Source organism: Neoarius graeffei, chromosome 14 (genome assembly GCF_027579695.1).
Source record: "Neoarius graeffei isolate fNeoGra1 chromosome 14, fNeoGra1.pri, whole genome shotgun sequence".
In the NCBI taxonomy this organism is placed as follows: domain Eukaryota; kingdom Metazoa; phylum Chordata; class Actinopteri; order Siluriformes; family Ariidae; genus Neoarius; species Neoarius graeffei.
The window spans coordinates 51,191,179-51,208,719 of NC_083582.1; the positions used below are offsets into that span (position 1 = coordinate 51,191,179).

Here is a 17,541-nt window from a genome sequence, read left to right on the forward strand (position 1 = left end):
AGGGCTCGAACTCGGACCTTCTTGCTGTGAGGCGACAGCGCTAACCACTACACCACCGTGCCACCCTAATTGCATATTTATTTGAAGCCAAAAGTAATATTTTGTATCTCCTTAACAGCTTTTGGATCCCGTAGGTGCTAAAGAAGGCAACTGGACATACTTGAAATTCTTGAAGACATCTCATTCTCTCATTATCTCTAGCCGCTTTATCCTTCTACAGGGTCGCAGGCAAGCTGGAGCCTATCCCAGCTGACTACGGGCGAAAGGCGGGGTACACCCTGGACAAGTCGCCAGGTCATCACAGGGTTGACACATAGACGCAGACAACCATTCACACTCACATTCACACCTACGGTCAATTTAGAGTCACCAGTTAACCTAACCTGCATGTCTTTGGACTGTGGGGGAAACCGGAGCACCTGGAGGAAACCCACGCGGACACGGGGAGAACATGCAAACTCCACACAGAAAGGCCCTCGCTGGCCCTGGGGCTCGAACCCGGACCTTCTTGCTGTGAGGTGACAGCGCTAACCACTACACCACCGTGCCACCCTTCTTGAAGACATTTCACCTCTTATCCAAAAGGCTTCTTCAGTTCTGTCTGACTAGTGGGGAGTTCCAGGTATTTATCCTCTAGTGGACCAAAAGCAACCCTAAGGAGAGTCGTTGAGGTCACATGGGTTGTTGACCCTCTCAGGCCCTGTCCACACGGCAACGGATTCAGGTGACTCCGATACAATTGCTTATTGTTTAAGCCTGGCGTCCACACAGCACCGGCGTTTTGGGTGCCCAAAACGCAATCTTTTTGAGAACGGGTTCCAGAGTGGAAAGATCTGGCAACGTTGCCGTTGTGAAGTCGTCTGGATGAGTAGAACGGATTTGTTTACGATGATGTCACAACCACATGACTGTGAGTGCTTCATGCCGGGTAGAAGTGTAACGAATATCACCAGGAAAAAGCCTTACAGAGCACTAGTGAGAGTGAAACACGAGCTTGGATATTATTATTATTATTATTATTATTATTATTATTATTATTATTATGTTCAGTGTTAGTTCACAGTAGTAATGCAAGAAGCAGAATAGTGACAGTAATAGTGAAGCAAAAACATGCAATTGTACAAACACTGCAGCTCTACAGCAAAATATTCATTTATGAAATGGTCTGATTCTTAACACCAGTAGTGCCAATGATCTTCTCATTGCGATGCGATGCGAGTTGTCAACAAATCCTATAACTTGGTTCATGAAACGCGCTTACAAAATATTTTCACTGTGAATATTTATTGTGTAATGGTGCAAAGTGAGAGAGAGAGAGAGAGAGAGAGAGAGAGAGACTCTGCCCTTAGGGCAGAGTCAATCCCGCCAGCAAAAATAGGGAAAAAAAGGAGCGATCTCACCTCTTCAGATGTTGATTTAAGTCCGACAATACATTCCTCAAAAAGGGCGTAGAGGAGCAAATTAATCCATCAACGTGTAACATTCAATTTATTCCGGACCATTAAAGACGCTGCCTTCCGCGTAGAATCATACGTCATCCTCGCTGCCATATTGGATAGGTCAAAGCGGAGAATAAAGATTCATGTGCTGCCTTTAACTGTACCAACAGGTTTACCGTCCAAACGAGATCATATGGGATTACCTTTCACAGGTGAGAAACAACAAATTAATCCATCAACGTGTAGTATTCAATTTATTCCGGACCATTAATGACGCCGCCTTCCGCGTAGAATCATACGTCATCCTCGCCGCCATATTGGATAGGTCAAAGTGGAGAATAAAGATTAGCTGCGTTTAACTATACCAACAGGTTTGCCGTCCAAACGAGATCACATGGGATTACCTTTCACAGGTGAGACTGGAAAAATACTTTTCATTGTATTTGGTCATTATAATGTAATTTTACGAACAGATTTTCCTGACTTTGTGGCTAATATGAAGTCTTGCGCATAATAGTTTATGCGCATGCGTCCTTACTTCTTCTATTGTTCTGGTGTCTCCGAAGGGACCGTCTTACAGCGCCCCTAGAGGTGTGGCATGTGTATTGCATCGTTTTCAGCAAGCGTTGCGTTGCCATATGGACCTGATATTTTACTGATCGTTGCCCATTTGGACGCGATATATTTTTAAATAACATCTCGTTGCCGTTGTCGTGTGGATGTAGCCTCAGTCATCCTGTAGGTGTACAGTGCAGTCCTTGGCACACTTCCCAGAAAACTGAGTACACATCCATACCAAGCCCATGTTTACATTAGACCGTATCAGCGGATCATCAGATTAACGTTTTTAAAACGATTAGTGTGCACACAGCAACACCAATACACGATTTGCGTGCACACAGCAACGCCAATACACGGATACGCTCGGCTCCGCAGGCATCCTGCGCTCCAAATCACTCCGCCCTGAACAGCGAGTGCCCTCTGGAGGGTGCGCACTCCGGCCCTGCGCAGCTCACAGAGCACGCGAGTGAAGTGCGCGAGCCACGATTTGGGACTGAGCCGCTGTGTGTGTGATCCCAGCGCATATCACTTACCACTTGCAAGTGGAAGGATGGCAAGCCTAAAGACAATCATAACTACACAATGGGCAGTATTTGCATCAGTATTTGCAGTATTTTCCTACTTTTATACTCTTTAATGAAAGGTGATACAAGGCGGAAGTCCGCGCCGTTTTTCAGCAGTCGCGTCACATGACCAATGCCAGCGAATCAGGAAGGTGGATGTCACAGTGACGTTGTCCAATGACGACGCCAGCTAGAGCTCAGCACAGCGTATCCACGTATCTCAATGTTTACACAGCACCGGAGCTGACACGATCTAGATTGAATACGTGGACCCTGGCGGATTCCCGTTTCCCGGCGTTTCCAGGCGGTTTAATGTAAATGGACAGTGCATCCGCAAAGAAAACGAGACAGATACGGTCTAATGTAAACTTGGCCCAAGACTCAGCTGACTTCAATGACTCACATGATGACAGAGAGAGCCAACGACTCACAGATCACCCTAACGATCCTCTAGGCCAGGGGTTTTCAAAGTGTGGGAGAGTCAGCCCCCCCTCGGAGAGCAAATAAACAACAGCGCCCCCCCTTACAATTTTTGTTGTTGCTATACTTAATGTTCCATTCGTATTTTTAAAAAATGGTTGTTGTACACATTATTTTTTTCTTTTTCACATTTTAAACATCTGTGCTTTTTAAAACATCTTGTTTTACACATTTTAAACATCCCATAGCATCGTTAGCTAGCACCTCTTGGCAGACAACACACTGTGGCAGTGGAGCATCTTCAGATCCAGTCCATGAAATTCCAACCTTTAAATAATCGTGGTCATACTTCCTTCTTTTCCCAGTCCCCCCAGGATTCCGCAGGCCTTTTTTGTGATTGTTGTGGGCTAAAATGTCTGATGTTGCGGGGGTTTTCCAAAAAAATTGCGATGAAAGTTGCGGTGTTTTTTAGGTTTTTGTTGCGATTACATTGCGGGAGAAAGTGAAAGTTGCGAGAAATTGTTGCGATTTTCTCTTTTTGTGATTAAAATTGAGTGATATGTTAAATATTAAGTTATTACTGAAAAACTATTGATTAAAAAAACAAAGAGAAATGGTCCTATAAACTTTACCAATATAAAAGATTACCAGGACTACAAAAATGCAGAAAAATAGGCTTTACTTATCCAAATGCACCTGTTGGTTCAAAAGTTAAAGTGCAGAGAACCTCACAGCACAACATGAAGTTACCTTAAAATATAATATAAATGCCTCAGCTTTCATGTAAGAAAAAAAACTATTAATACTAGTACTGTGTGCAGGCAGTCTCTCCTGAAGACTAAATTAAACAATAATTATAAACTAATAAAATAAATGGCTCAGGCTTCATAGAAGAAAAAAAACAATTTGAACAGAATCTCACAGTATGATGCTGAAGCTGCCTAAACAATGGAAAATAAAATACCATTTTGGCAAAAATGTTGGCATCCGTTAATTTCTTGTATTAAGTAAAAAAAAAGAAAGTGCACAGTCCTTCAGTGTAAACATAACACACTTTCAGTGTTGCCAGATACTGCTGATGTTTTCCAGTCCAAAATATGTTCAAAACCCGCCAAAATGCACTTGAAATCGCCCAATCTGGCAACACGACGCGCATGCTGCTTCTCTTGAACACACGGAAGTAAGGCGGAAGGTAGTTTGTCGACGTCACCTCAAGACGACGCCAACGATTGGTCAAATTTGCGGGAAAGTTGCGGTGATTGGATATAATTGCAACACTGCCCTGAATTTGCGGGGATTGGTTGAATTTGCGCTGAAGTTGCAAATCGCAACATCCTGGAGGCTCTGTTTTTTTGCTTGGCCCAGACTTTGTCTCCTCACTCACTGTAGCTTTAGGTACTAAAAACCGATCCATTTTGTCTCTCACGTTGCGCCCCCCCGAAGAACTCTGGCGCCCCCCGGGGGGGGCGCGCCCCACACTTTGAAAAGCCCTGCTCTAGGCTGTTAACACCGTTCACACCTGGCCTCCAGTGACCCTAACAATCTACAGGATGACTGAGGGGGTCAACGACCCATATGACCTCAACGACTCTCCTTAGGGTTGCTTTTGGTCCACTAGAGGATAAATACCTAGAACTCCCCACTAGTCTTCAAGAATTTCAAGCAAGGCCAGTTGCCTTCTTTAGCACACAACAATGACCTGGATGACTGAGAACCTTCACAGACAGTTTTTGGATCCCTTCCTTTCTTCATGTAATCCCCCCACCACCCCATTTTCCCAAAACCAGCTTTTATCATTTTGAAATTCCATTTAAATTTTTGATAAATCATTAGGGTGCAGAAAAGGTGCACATGACCCACGTGCAATGAACCGGTGCTACAGGTGCTCTAGCCCCTGCCCCTTTTCTGTTTGCTGTCCAAAGTGCCCTTTTCATAGATACTGTTTTTTTTTTTTTTTTTTTTTTAATATTTGTAAAAGATAAGTTAGCTCCAACATCAATATTCTCTACAATTTGACAATAATATATGAAATTATAGATTTATAAAATAACGTTTTTCTATGTAAATGCGGGCATCAATCCGTGACGTCATGCATTCAGTGAGCCTCTGTGCAGAAAGCACATGCAGGCGGTTGACAGTGGGAGACAGTGCGAGGAACGGCATGGTAAGGTCACACTGAAAGTCTCCTTTCATTTCTTATCTGAACATGCAATCTTGTGCAGCTTAGAACACAACAGTAAATGCGTAGGGTTGTTTATCATTTAATGAAGCCGCCTAGGCTATATTTAAACCGTTTGCTCCATCCATTTCATTAACGTGGCAGATTCGGAAACTTTAGTTTGAACGACGGCGTTAATAACATATTCTAGCAGCTTCGAAAACTTAAGGCTGAATGACGACGTCCACAACATATTCTATCAAGACACACAGAATGTTCAGTTGCAACTGAAATTTAGTTTTGAATAAAGTTAACTTGTGTGAAAAATTTGTTCCAAGTGCCCTTTTTTGAATGTTGAGCCCCTGCCCCTCCAAAGGTCTTTGCACGGCCCTGGTGCACATAGATCCAGTTTTCCATTCCCATTCAATGCATTCAATCCAAAAGTATTCCCAGTGGCGTGCACTGAATGGAAAACTGGATCTATGTGCACCTTTACTGTACCCTAACAATTTATCAAAAATTTAAAATGGAATTTCAAAATGTTAAAAGCTGGTTTTGGGAGCGTGGGATGGTGGTGATAGGGGACTACATGAAGGAAGGAAGGAAGGAAGGAAGGAAGGAAGGAATCCAAAAGCTATTAAGGAGATATAGAATATTACAAAATAGACTGGAGGCAGTTTAAAAAAAAAGAGTAGGCATACAAGTTATTAGAGAACATTCACGTCTCTTTATTCGTTGCATTCTGATAGGAAGATGCAAACTTTTGACATGATAGCCTTTGGGGTCTTATTTATTAATATTTAAACACATTATTAAACACGCCCTGTGATGACCTGGCGACTTGTCCAGGGTGTACCCCGCCTTTCGCCCGTAGTCAGCTGGGATAGGCTCCAGCTTGCCTGCGACCCTGTAGAAAGATAAAGCAGCTAGAGATAATGAGATGAGATGAGATGAGATTATTAAACACATGCTGTGAATTTTATTTCTTCATTTCGTCCTAAGATATTGCACATACAGTACAAAAAAATCAATGCATGCCCAATACTCACTCGTAGTGGATAATCTCACCTGGATACTGTAGACTTGTACCTAAAAGCTCTGATGTAATCATAAAGAATAAGATGCACACACTGAACATCCTTTCAACACACTTGGTAGTCTTTGACTTTGTAATGATTTATAATCCCATTATCCAGTGTCACCCAGAAGTGGATGGCTTCCTTTTTGAGTCTGGTTTCTCTCAAGGTTTCTTCCTCATGTCATCTCCGGAGTTTTTCCTTGCCGCTGTCGTCTCTGGCTTCCTCATGATGGAGCTTAACCAAAATCTTAACCTCCATCTGGGTTTCTATAAAGCAGCTTTTTCATAATACCTGTATTTACATTTGTTATTATTATTTGCTCTTTTTTTTATTGACACATTCTAATGATAGTCACCTGAGCATTTTAATTTTTTTATCTTATTTTATTTTTATTTACTCAGTTTACTACCATATGGGTTCTGTCGTCTGTGATCTCTGTAGATTGTCTCCATCCATCCATTATCTGTAGCTGCTTACCCTGTTCTACAGGGTCGCAGGCAAGCTGGAGCCTATCCCAGCTGACTATGGGCAAAAGGCGGGGTACACCCTGGACAAGTCGCCAGGTCATCACAGGGCTGATACATAAACACAGACAACCATTCACACCTACAGTCAATTTAGAGCCACCAATTAGCCTAACCTGCATGTCTTTGGATTGTGGAGGAAACCAGAGCACATGGAGGAAACCCACACGGACACGCAAACAGAACATGCAAACTCCACACAGAAAGGCCCTCGCCGGCCACAGGGCTCGAACCCAGGACCTTCTTGCTGCGAGGCAACAGTACTAACCACTACACCACCATGCCGGCCCTGTAGATTGTCTCTGTCCTTGTAATTTGAAGTTAATTATTCTGCGGCATAAAAACAATATCAATCAATCTATCTAGAAAGCACTATAGAAAAAATGAAATTGAATTGAATATGCAAACTCTGACAGTTGGCTATAAGGCTAAAACTTGTATGGATGAAGTTTGAATATAAACTTTTCTCCCTCTTTCTCTTTTATCTCTCAAACCAGGCTCTACAGTGTGGCATCCAGACTGTAAGAGCAACATCAAAGTAGAAGAGAAGTACAGGGTGAGTGTTAGCTCCATGAGTCAGCTATCCAGCCACACACCCATCACACACCCTGTTGGTCCTCTGTCCTCCCTTTCTTTCATTCAGCTTTCTTTTCACTTGCATCCTCCGTCCAGCGAGAGGTGACACAGTGTACCACCTTTCTCTTTCTCGACAGATTTTTCCCAAAATTTTGTGTGGTGTCTGTTCTAATGTTTGTTTTGCATGTGAGTTGAAGGGTGTGCTTCTCAGTACCAGGTGATATGTGTGTCAGTGTGTGTCAGCTTGTCCTCTGTGTTCTGGTTCTCCTCTGTAGGAAGCACGACAGCGACCTGGCAGAAAGCCCCGTCCTTTTGATATGTTTTTGCCCCTGAATAAGTGTGAGTCTCAGTGTAAGACGAAGGGCCGGGGTGGCTCTGCTCGAGGCGTGCGTCCCCTGCGCAGGACGGAGGTTTGCAGTCTCCTGTCTCCCCCCTCTGTCCTGCACCACTTCCAGCTAAACTCACTGTCCTGCTTCACCTGCAAGCCAGACCATATTGTGTCTCTTTTAGGACAGTGAAGTTCACTGGTGTATCTGCAGAACAGAGAGGGCAACACTCCAGATACACACTGTGCCTCCTCCAGACAATGCAAGCATAGAGGGTTAGCTTGCTGTCTTGTGTTTAGTTGCTTCATAACAACAGAAGCAAGAAATTGGTGAATCCTGTCATTTACATCATGGAATAAATAATCAGCACATCTGTCTTTCTGAACAACTGGCATGAACAAGAAACTGAGCCGAGGAGACAAAACATGTCTGTGATATGTGAAAGAAGGTGGATTGCAGTAGATCTGTGAGAGCATGGTGAATAGAGGTGGTCGGGTGCATGCTGAGGCGGATCTAATGGCTGTACAGTATATCTGGTGGACAACATGGCCCTGCTGATTCTCTTGTGCCCTTATGAGGCCAAAAATGTGCCAGTGCATTTAGAACCAGAGTCTGCGAGCTTCTGTTGAGCTCCCAAGTGGCAATGACTAAAATTGGAAGAAAACGTGATTAAAAACATAATAATAAATAAATGAATGAAAACTCTAACCAAGGAGTGCACAGAAAAGACAGGAAGTGGGGCAGTGTACCCTTCTAATGCCCAACATATTATTGACATCCCATATTTCATAGGGTGGTATGTACAGTAAGCGCATTTAGTTAGGCCTGTTAAAGCGTACCTTCTTCTAAAATGACATGAATATTGAATGACATATACAGTACAATGACATATAGCGATAGATGATAGAAAAGATCTATGTATCATTAAAGCTTAAAGCTGTTGAGTGATGGTAAGTGCAGGGCTATGATGCAAGACCAATCTAACAAATCAATGTCACGTCATCAGCCATGCCCTAATAAATGTGGTCCAATAAAATGTTTTTAATAAAAATGTATACATTAACAACCCCAATTCCAAAAAAAGTTGGGACACTGTGTAAAACATAAATAAAAACATAATGTGAAGATTTGCAAATCACGGAAGCCGTATATTTCATTGAAAATAGTACAAAGACAACATATCAAATGCTGAAACTGAGAAAGTTTTTTTTTTTAAATATATACTCATTTTGAATTTGATGGCAGCAACATGTTTCAGAAAAGTTGGGACAGGCAACAAATAACTGAAAAAGCTGTGTAATGCAAAAAAAACAAAACCTAATTTGGTTAATTGGCAACAGGTCAGTAACATGATTGGGTATAAAAAGAGCATCCCAGAGAGGTGGAGTCTCTCAGAAGTAAAGATGGGGATGGGTTCACCGCTCTGTGAAAGACTGCGTGGGCAAACTGCAACAATTTAAGAATAACATTCCTCAATGTAAAATTGCAAAGAATTTAGGCATCACATCATCTATGGTACATAATATCATTCAAAGATTCAGAGAATCTGGAGAAATCTCTGCATGCAAGAGACAAGGCTGAAAACTGTTATAGGATGCCTGTGATCTTCAGGCCCTCAGGCAACACTTTTGTCTGTAGTGGAAATCACTGTATGGGCTCAGGAACACTTCAGAAACCCATCATCTGTGAAAACAGTAAAACAGTTCATTACTACATCCACAAATGCAAGTTAAAACCAGATATAAACAATATCCAGAAACACCGCCACCTTCTCTGGTTCCGAGCTCTTTTATGATGGACTGAGGCAAAGTGGAAATTGTCCTGAGGTCTGATGAATCAAAAAGTAGAAATTCTTTTTAGAAATCATGGACACCATGTCCTCCAGGCAAAAGAGAAGAGGGACCATTCGGCTTGTTATCAGTGCGCAGCTCAAAAGCCAGCATCTGTGATGGTACAAGGGTGCATTAGTGCACATGATATAGGGAGCTTGTACATCTGGGAAGGCATCATTAATGCTGAACGATTTACGGTATACACGTTTCAGAGCAATATGCCACCATCCAGACAAAATCTTTTTCAGGGAAGGCCTTCCTTCTTTCAGCAAGACAATGTGAAACCGCTTTCTGTACATATTAAAACTGCATGGCTTTGTAGTAAAAGAGTGAGGATGCTAAACTGGCCTGCCTGCAGTCCAGACCTGTCTCCCATTTAAAACATTTAGCGCATTATGAAGTACAAAATACGACAAAGGAGACCCCAAACGGTTGAGCAACTGAAATTGTATATCAGGTAAGAGTGGGACAACATTTCTCTTTCAAAACTACAGCAATTGGTCTTCTCAGTTCCCAAATGTTTACAGAATGTTGTTAAAAGTAGTGGTGATGCAACACAGTGGTAAACATGCCCCTGTCACAGCTTTTCTGAAACGTGTTGCTGATATCAAATTCAAAATGAGCATATATTTTTCAAAAAACAATAAAATTTCTCAGTTTCAACATTTGATATGTTGTCTTTGTACTATTTTCAATAAAATATAAGGTTTCAAAGATTTGCAAATTATTACATTCTGTTTTTATTTACAGTTTACACAGCATCCCAACTTTTTTGGATTTGAGGTTGTATTTATTCATTTTCAATAATCATGTTATCCTGATCAGGGTTGTGGTGATCTGGAGCTTATCCCAGAAACACTGGGTGTGATGCAGGAATACACCCTGGATGGGGCTCCAGTTCACCACACACACACACACACACATTAATGTACCCAGTCTGCCTACAGGCGTGCTTTTGGGAGATTGCGAAGTAATCAGAGAATATATCACACATTTAAAAGTTCCTTTTATCCAAAGTGACTTACAATTGCGAATGGAGGAAACCCATGCTGACATGGGAAGAACATGCAAAACTCCACCCAGAGAAGATCTACCTAGCGAGTAATCTGTGCTCGTGATTGAGAAAATGCATTTATCATTAAGAAGAATATTTGGAGAGAATCTAATCTAAAGGGCCCTGTGATGACCTGGCGACTTGTCCAGGGTGTACCCCGCCTTTCGCCCGTAGTCAGCTGGGATAGGCTTCAGCTTGCCTGCGACCCTGTAGAACAGGATAAAGCAGCTAGAGATAATGAGATGAGATCTAATCTAAGGGCAATGACTGACAAGTGTTTGTTTGATGCTTGCACCATTCGCCAGTATGGATAATCGTGAAATTAAAAGTGTATTGCTATCAGCACCAAGTGGGAAAACTCATAGACATTTTGGCTTCATTGTCATGTTGTCCATCATATAAACCAGTGGTTCTCAAACTTTTTCCACCCAGGGCTATTTAAATAAATGTCAAATAAATTCCACAATACAGTCTCAATACAGATTTGTTTTAGTCGTAATATAACTTTCAGATCTTATGCTCATTGTTTAAATGTGCACAATTATATTTCAATTATTTAAAGCTTTTTATTACTGAACTCGACCAACAGAACGTTAGGTCTAATTTGACGTTATTTACATACATGCCAACCTATATGGAATGTCCGTATTTTATACGGATTTGATTCAATAAACGTAGTATACGGGCGTATAAATAAAGTTATACGGATTCGTTTAAAAAAAACTTCAATATTTATTTAGAGCTATAATCAATTCCCACGATGATAAAAGAACGCATAACGTTTACAAACGTACTGTACACCACACACAGCCAGTAAAGAGTCTTATGAAATCGCGCGTTATCTTGTGGTAGCGAGACTTCGTTCCACTTTTGATCATGCGCACACCGCATTGCGAGAATCCTGCCAACCGTGAAGTCATAGACGCCGGCTTCTGCGTAGAATCATACGTCATCCTCGCCCGAGAATAAAGATGCCTCATTCATGTGCTGCGTTTAACTGTACCAACAGGTTTACCGTCCAAACGAGATCACATGGGATTACCTTTCACAGGTGAGACTGGAAAAATACTTCCCATCGTATTTGGTCATTATAACGTAATTTTACGAACAGATTTTTCTGGCTTTGTGGCTAATATGAAGTCTCGCGCATAATAGCCGCTCGGTGAAACCTGTCTCCAAACAACGAAGTATTTCCTTCGTAACTACGCTGATAACACTTTGTGTTTTTGTCGAACATTGGAGCTTTGTATTCATTCTGAAGGTTTACTGTTATTAATATTGAATAAAAAGTAACTGGGATATATCATTGTTGATTATCATTCAAATTTTAGGTACATTATTTTAATTTGCATCTTATACGGATTTTATAAGGGAAATACGGATTTGGAGGTTGGTTATACAGGTTTGATTGACCAAAGGTTGACATGTATGTATTTATACTGTAGCTCTACAGTTTTTTTTAGTTGTAGACATTTGGATTTTTAAACACAATTCAAGGGACCAGTGAAAGGTTAATAACTATAAAAGCTCAATTATAAATTAAATAGCATTGATTTGTGATTTCCACCACTGTAACAGTGTAAAAATATCACGGATCCCCTAGTCACAGACCCCTGGGGGACCTCACTTTGGGAACCACTGATGTAAACAGTCTGTGAGTGAATCACGCAGAAGTGTGTTGGAGAGTGTGATTTCCTATGACCTTCTTCCTCCCTCCACAGCTTCTCCCTCCTTCTGTAACCTCACTGCACCAATCAGAAAGGCAGGTACTGTATTCTGCTACTGGCAGCAGAGTGGCGCACGATCTTTGTGTCAGCAGCTTGAGGGCAGCATACCCACACCCAACCTGCTTATGACCTCATAACGACCTGTGTGTATGCCATTCCACTTTTCACCACTGTGGGCATGTGGATGTTGCCCACTGACCCAGATCTGCGTGAAGGCAATCAGACTCACTGCAGAAACTTGGTTCAGATATGAGCTCACAGACAGAGTTGGGAGAAAAATAACTTTCAACACTACAACACCATAGCAATAAACATGCATCTGTTTACAAATCGGATCATTCTGATTTTAGCAGCTTTGCTGAAATTTTCACAAAGAGTCATATCTGGAGGACCATGCTGCATGGCCTGTGGATGGCAGCTTGACATGGCTTATGGATGTTTCTATATCAGAAGCTGGGATGGGAAGCTGTTAATGCTGCTGTTGTAATATTGACTAGTGCACTGATCTTGTCATTCAAGCTTACGTGTGAGTCTGTGTCTCTATTTGCATGCATGTTTGTGCTTGGCTGATCACTAACACAAAGTCTCGTTCATCTGCAGCCCACAAGGTCTTCGTCAGAGAGTATTTGTTCTCGGCCGGGTTCCAGCATCCCTGGCTCTCCTGGTCACACCATCTATGTGAGTCATCCTCGCCAGCGCCTCCCATCACTCACTGACCAAATCACCATTCACTCTCAAATGGAGTCTGTGGCTGCATGAGGCTGCACAGGATGCTCTTTCCCTTTCTCTTATTTCTCTCTAAACGGTTACATTTGCACTAAACTCTTAATAACTACTCGTCTCTTAATAGAAAATATACATGCATACAGTACACACAGAATCGATATAATACTGTTTAAGAGAACTTCAGTTTAATAGGAAGCACAGCTGCAATGAACCATACCCATACAGCATATGAAGCCCCATATGCTGCGTTTTTATTTTTTAATTTATTTTTGTGGTGACCCGTGTGATGTGCTGTGACTATGTTCATATGTGGTGTGGAATTGTTTGACCCCCTAGTATGACCTTCCTTCCTTTCCCTTTGTCTCTCCCTCTGTGTGATTCCCTTCCTTCTGTGTCCCACCTCTCCTCCCTCTAGGCAAAAGTAGACAATGAGATCATTGATTACAAGGACCTAGCAGCCATCCCCCGAGTCAAGGCCATTTATGACATAGAGCGTCCAGACATGATATCCTACGAGTCTCTGCACTCCACCTCCTCTACCCTGGAGAGACAGGGCAGACACAGCCCTGGAGAGGTAATACAGAGCTACTATCATCTAATCACCCAATACTCATACAGCTGAGTACGCTCATATTCCTAGGAGGAGAATTATAAACAGGAATTATAGATAGAAAATTCTTCGATAATCTGTAGCGAGAAAATTTTGATTCAGAAAATACGGTCACAGATTAGAACCAATGGGTTAAGACCCGCCCTTGGACAGGATAATTGCTAAAATCAGTTCATATTAAAAGCAAAAACGGCTTTTTATGCATTATGTATATTACATGGATGGATTACTAATTGATGGCAAACTATTAAGGCTCTAATCTGTTCTGCAAAAGCTGACAACACATTTAAGGTAGACTGCCTTTCAGATTTTTCAAGTTTAGGTCATAAAAATAATTTTCCCTGACACCCAGTTATTTGCCCTGTGATGACCTGGCGACTTGTCCAGGGTGTACCCCGCCTTTCGCCCGTAGTCAGCTGGGATAGGCTCCAGCTTGCCTGCGACCCTGTAGAAGGATAAAGCGGCTAGAGATAATGAGATGAGATGAGACCCAGTTATTTTTTGTCTAGTGGACCGAAAGCTACTGAATTCAAATCACAGACTTCCAATTTTATTAGGTTTTTATTTATTTATTTTTAATAGAACAATGAATGAATTTAGGGCCACATGGCCCTAAATTCTCCACTACTTTTTCCTGCTTCACCATGACCCAGTTCAAAATACTACCGGTACGTCATGAATCACATGGTGGGCTTTCCCCGTTCGTGCAAGGCATTTTGGGATACAAATTTGAAGCAGGAGAGGAAAATGGAGGATGCGAATGAAACGTGAAAGACCGACTACAGTAACAGAAAGCGAGAAGAAAAGACGTTGTGTTGCGAAGGAAAGGAAACGCAGGACCAAACTAATAAATATGGGCGGTCAGCGAGCACCTCGGTGTGATCAGCTGTTCGTTTAGCGACGGGATGATGTAACTGACAGTGCACGGTCAAGGTAAACCTGTAGATGGCAATAATGCAGCACTGGATGCCAGCTGCTGTAAAACCCAAAAGAAGAACGAAAAGAAGAAGAAGCAGGTAAACCTGCGCATGCGCACACAAACCTCCTCTGTCTGCTTGACTGCACAAAGCGAGCAATTTCATGCACATTATTTGCTAGGGAATCCCCTCAAATTAAATAACTTCCCAGCCTCAGAATGGCCTGTTTTTGGTTTTGTTTTGTTTTTTTTAGATATTGCAGAAATAAACATATCTCACAATGACCAAATTTCAGAGGGAACTAAATTTCACTGATTTTATGAAATCGAAAGGCCGTCTAGCTTTAAATAGTTTGCAGTGTGTATAATCTCAGGATGCACTCCTCCTCAAAGGGGACATATTCTGAAAAACTTAACTTTTTCAGTGCTTGTGCACATTTGAAAATCTGGAGTGCCTACCAACCCACAAACTCTGAAATAAGACAACCCAGTCAGTATATTTTGCTCTGCCTAATTCAGAAAACATGTGCTTCAACAAGCTGCTCTTTCTATGTCACAAGTGGAGCTCATTAGAATGATGCCCACCACCATCTGAGTATTTCCACTTGCGTCTTGAGAACTGCCTCATCTCATCTCATCTCATTATCTGTAGCCGCTTTATCCTGTTCTACAGGGTCGCAGGCAAGCTGGAGCCTATCCCAGCTGACTACGGGTGAAAGGCGGGGTACACCCTGGACAAGTCGCCAGGTCATCACAGGGCTGACACATAGACACAGACAACCATTCACACTCACATTCACACCTACGGTCAATTTAGAGTCACCAGTTAACCTAACCTGCATGTCTTTGGACTGTGGGGGAAACCGGAGCACCCGGAGGAAACCCACGCGGACACGGGGAGAACATGCAAACTCCGCACAGAAAGGCCCTCGCCGGCCATGGGGCTCGAACCCGGACCTTCTTACTGTGAGGCGACAGCGCTAACCACTACACCACCGTGCCGCCTGAGAACTGCCTTTGTGAATAAATATTCACGAAGAAAGTGCTACCTGATTGGCCAGCACAAAAAAGGGGGGACAGGGTGAGCAGCAGCTCATTATCATTTAAAGGAACAGACACTCGAATCAGCTGTTCTGACCAGGCCTGTTTCGTCAGTGTGAGATGGGGCTGTGGTGCTTTAACCTTGTTGTATTTTGACCAAAGCATGTCACAGACATTTCATTAAGTCTTCAAAGAGCTGTGTTCACTTGTGGAAAGGGGGTATAATATGTCCCCTTTAATACTTGTTAAGAGCACGTAAACATAAAAATGCTTCATTTTTAAAATGTTTATTTTTCATAGTGTCAGAGTAGATGAAATAAAATGGTAATTGCCTCCATATTTAATAAACTATGGCATCTAGGTAAATGTGTTTTGCTTTATTAGTCCCCTGTGTAAATGGGCCAGGCCCACCCGAGACCTCTGAGGCCGGTGTTCCAGGCCACCGCCCCACATACCCAGCCTCACACTGAAAGTAATCTGAACCCTTCTATCCTGGAAGTGATGTGTGTGTGTGTGTGTGTGTGTGTGTATTTATATATTTCTGTTACAATAACTGTTTAATGAATTGAACATTGTCCATGTCTGTGTATCAGAGGAAATTGAATGTGTTTTATATCTACTGTCACTGCTGCTCTCATATTAAACATCACCAAGTTGTACCTGGATGTGCCTGTGCTGTGTCTGTGTTCAGATTGCAGTGGTACAGTGCCCTCTGCTGACCACATTCAGGGTTTTATTGACATAGGAGCACTCAAGTCATTCAGTGACACATACTGTCTTGATTCCATACTGGGTCATACTGCAAAATCTGGCCTGGCCTTGTACCTGTGTTTATTTGATTTGATAAAGGGGAAGACTTGGCATATATGAAAAACTATCACACTTATTCCACGAAATCAAGTCGTACATGAGCTGACAGCTGATGAGGCGCTTAGTGCTGAGTCGGCTATAAGCCATGTACGATGAGATTGAGTGGAATAACTGTTTTATTCTATCCACATTCACTGGATTTTGAGAAACAGCATTTTTATTTTTTGCAAATTCGCTAAATAAAAACTTAATAATAATAATAATAATAATAATAATAATAAGTTCAATTTATATAGCGCCTTTCACAAACCCAAGGACGCTTTACAAAAGAGTTACCACCAAAAAAAAAATTAGGAAGAATAGTGTGAGGTAAAGAGAAAAGTTTTCAAGTTGGCTTTGAAGGAAGAGAGAGTGGAACAGTCACGAAGTGATTGTGGTAACGAATTCCAAAGTTTAGGAGCAGCAACACTAAATCTGCCACCCATAGATGCCAGTTTAAAACGTGGAACAGTCAGAAGTCCACAGACAGAAGATCTGAGGGAGCGGGAGGGACAGTACAAATGAATTAACTCACAGAGATAGGAAGGAGCGAAACCATGAAGAGCTTTATAGGTTAACAGCAAAATTTTGTATTTGATCCGGGAGATAACTGGCAACCAATGCAGTTGCTGTAAAACAGGAGTGATGTGAGCAGTGCGCTTGGTGAGTGTGAGGATTTATGCAAAATGTCCGCTTAGAATGTAAATAAATCGGCAAAATGACAGGAGCAATTTGTGAAAAATGCTATAATAATAATAATAATTATTGAAAAAAATGTACGTCCTTACCATCAAATACTTTCGTTCCATATTTTGTTGCTTTTTTTGTGTGTGTGTGTGTTTGGTGGTTTTGTTTTCGAGTCATGTTTATTTCATTGTCGGTTGGTTCAGCAACAAGATCTGCCATTTTCTTCTTCTTCTTTTGGGTTTTTGGTGGTTGGCAAACCAACTTAAAGGTGCATTACTGCCACCGACTGGGCTGGAGTGTGGAACGGGAGATATTTTGGGGGGGGACTTAGCCTAGTAAACTAGACCCACCCGCCTAGCGGCCAAAAATATTTTTGCCTACGAGTGGGTCTAGCCTTGCACCATATCAACAAAACACCCCGGGCATCAAATCGTGCCCGCCAATCACAACGCA

At 42.1% G+C, this 17,541-nt stretch overlaps 1 protein-coding gene across 4 annotated transcripts in view; it reads left to right on the forward strand.

Annotated features, from left to right (window-relative positions):
• The window catches only part of ablim1b (actin binding LIM protein 1b), a 97,846-nt gene that overhangs the window by 61,385 nt on the left and 18,920 nt on the right, over nt 1–17,541 (forward strand). For 3 of the 4 annotated variants that reach the window (XM_060939926.1, XM_060939923.1, XM_060939925.1), the window contains exons 8-10: nt 7,242–7,300; nt 12,860–12,937; nt 13,401–13,559. In XM_060939926.1, coding sequence (XP_060795909.1) covers nt 7,242–7,300; nt 12,860–12,937; nt 13,401–13,559 — 296 coding nt within the window. Of the gene's footprint in view, nt 1–7,241; nt 7,301–7,595; nt 7,731–12,253; nt 12,299–12,859; nt 12,938–13,400; nt 13,560–17,541 lie in introns of all 4 variants that reach the window. The other variant, XM_060939924.1, reaches the window with a different exon arrangement.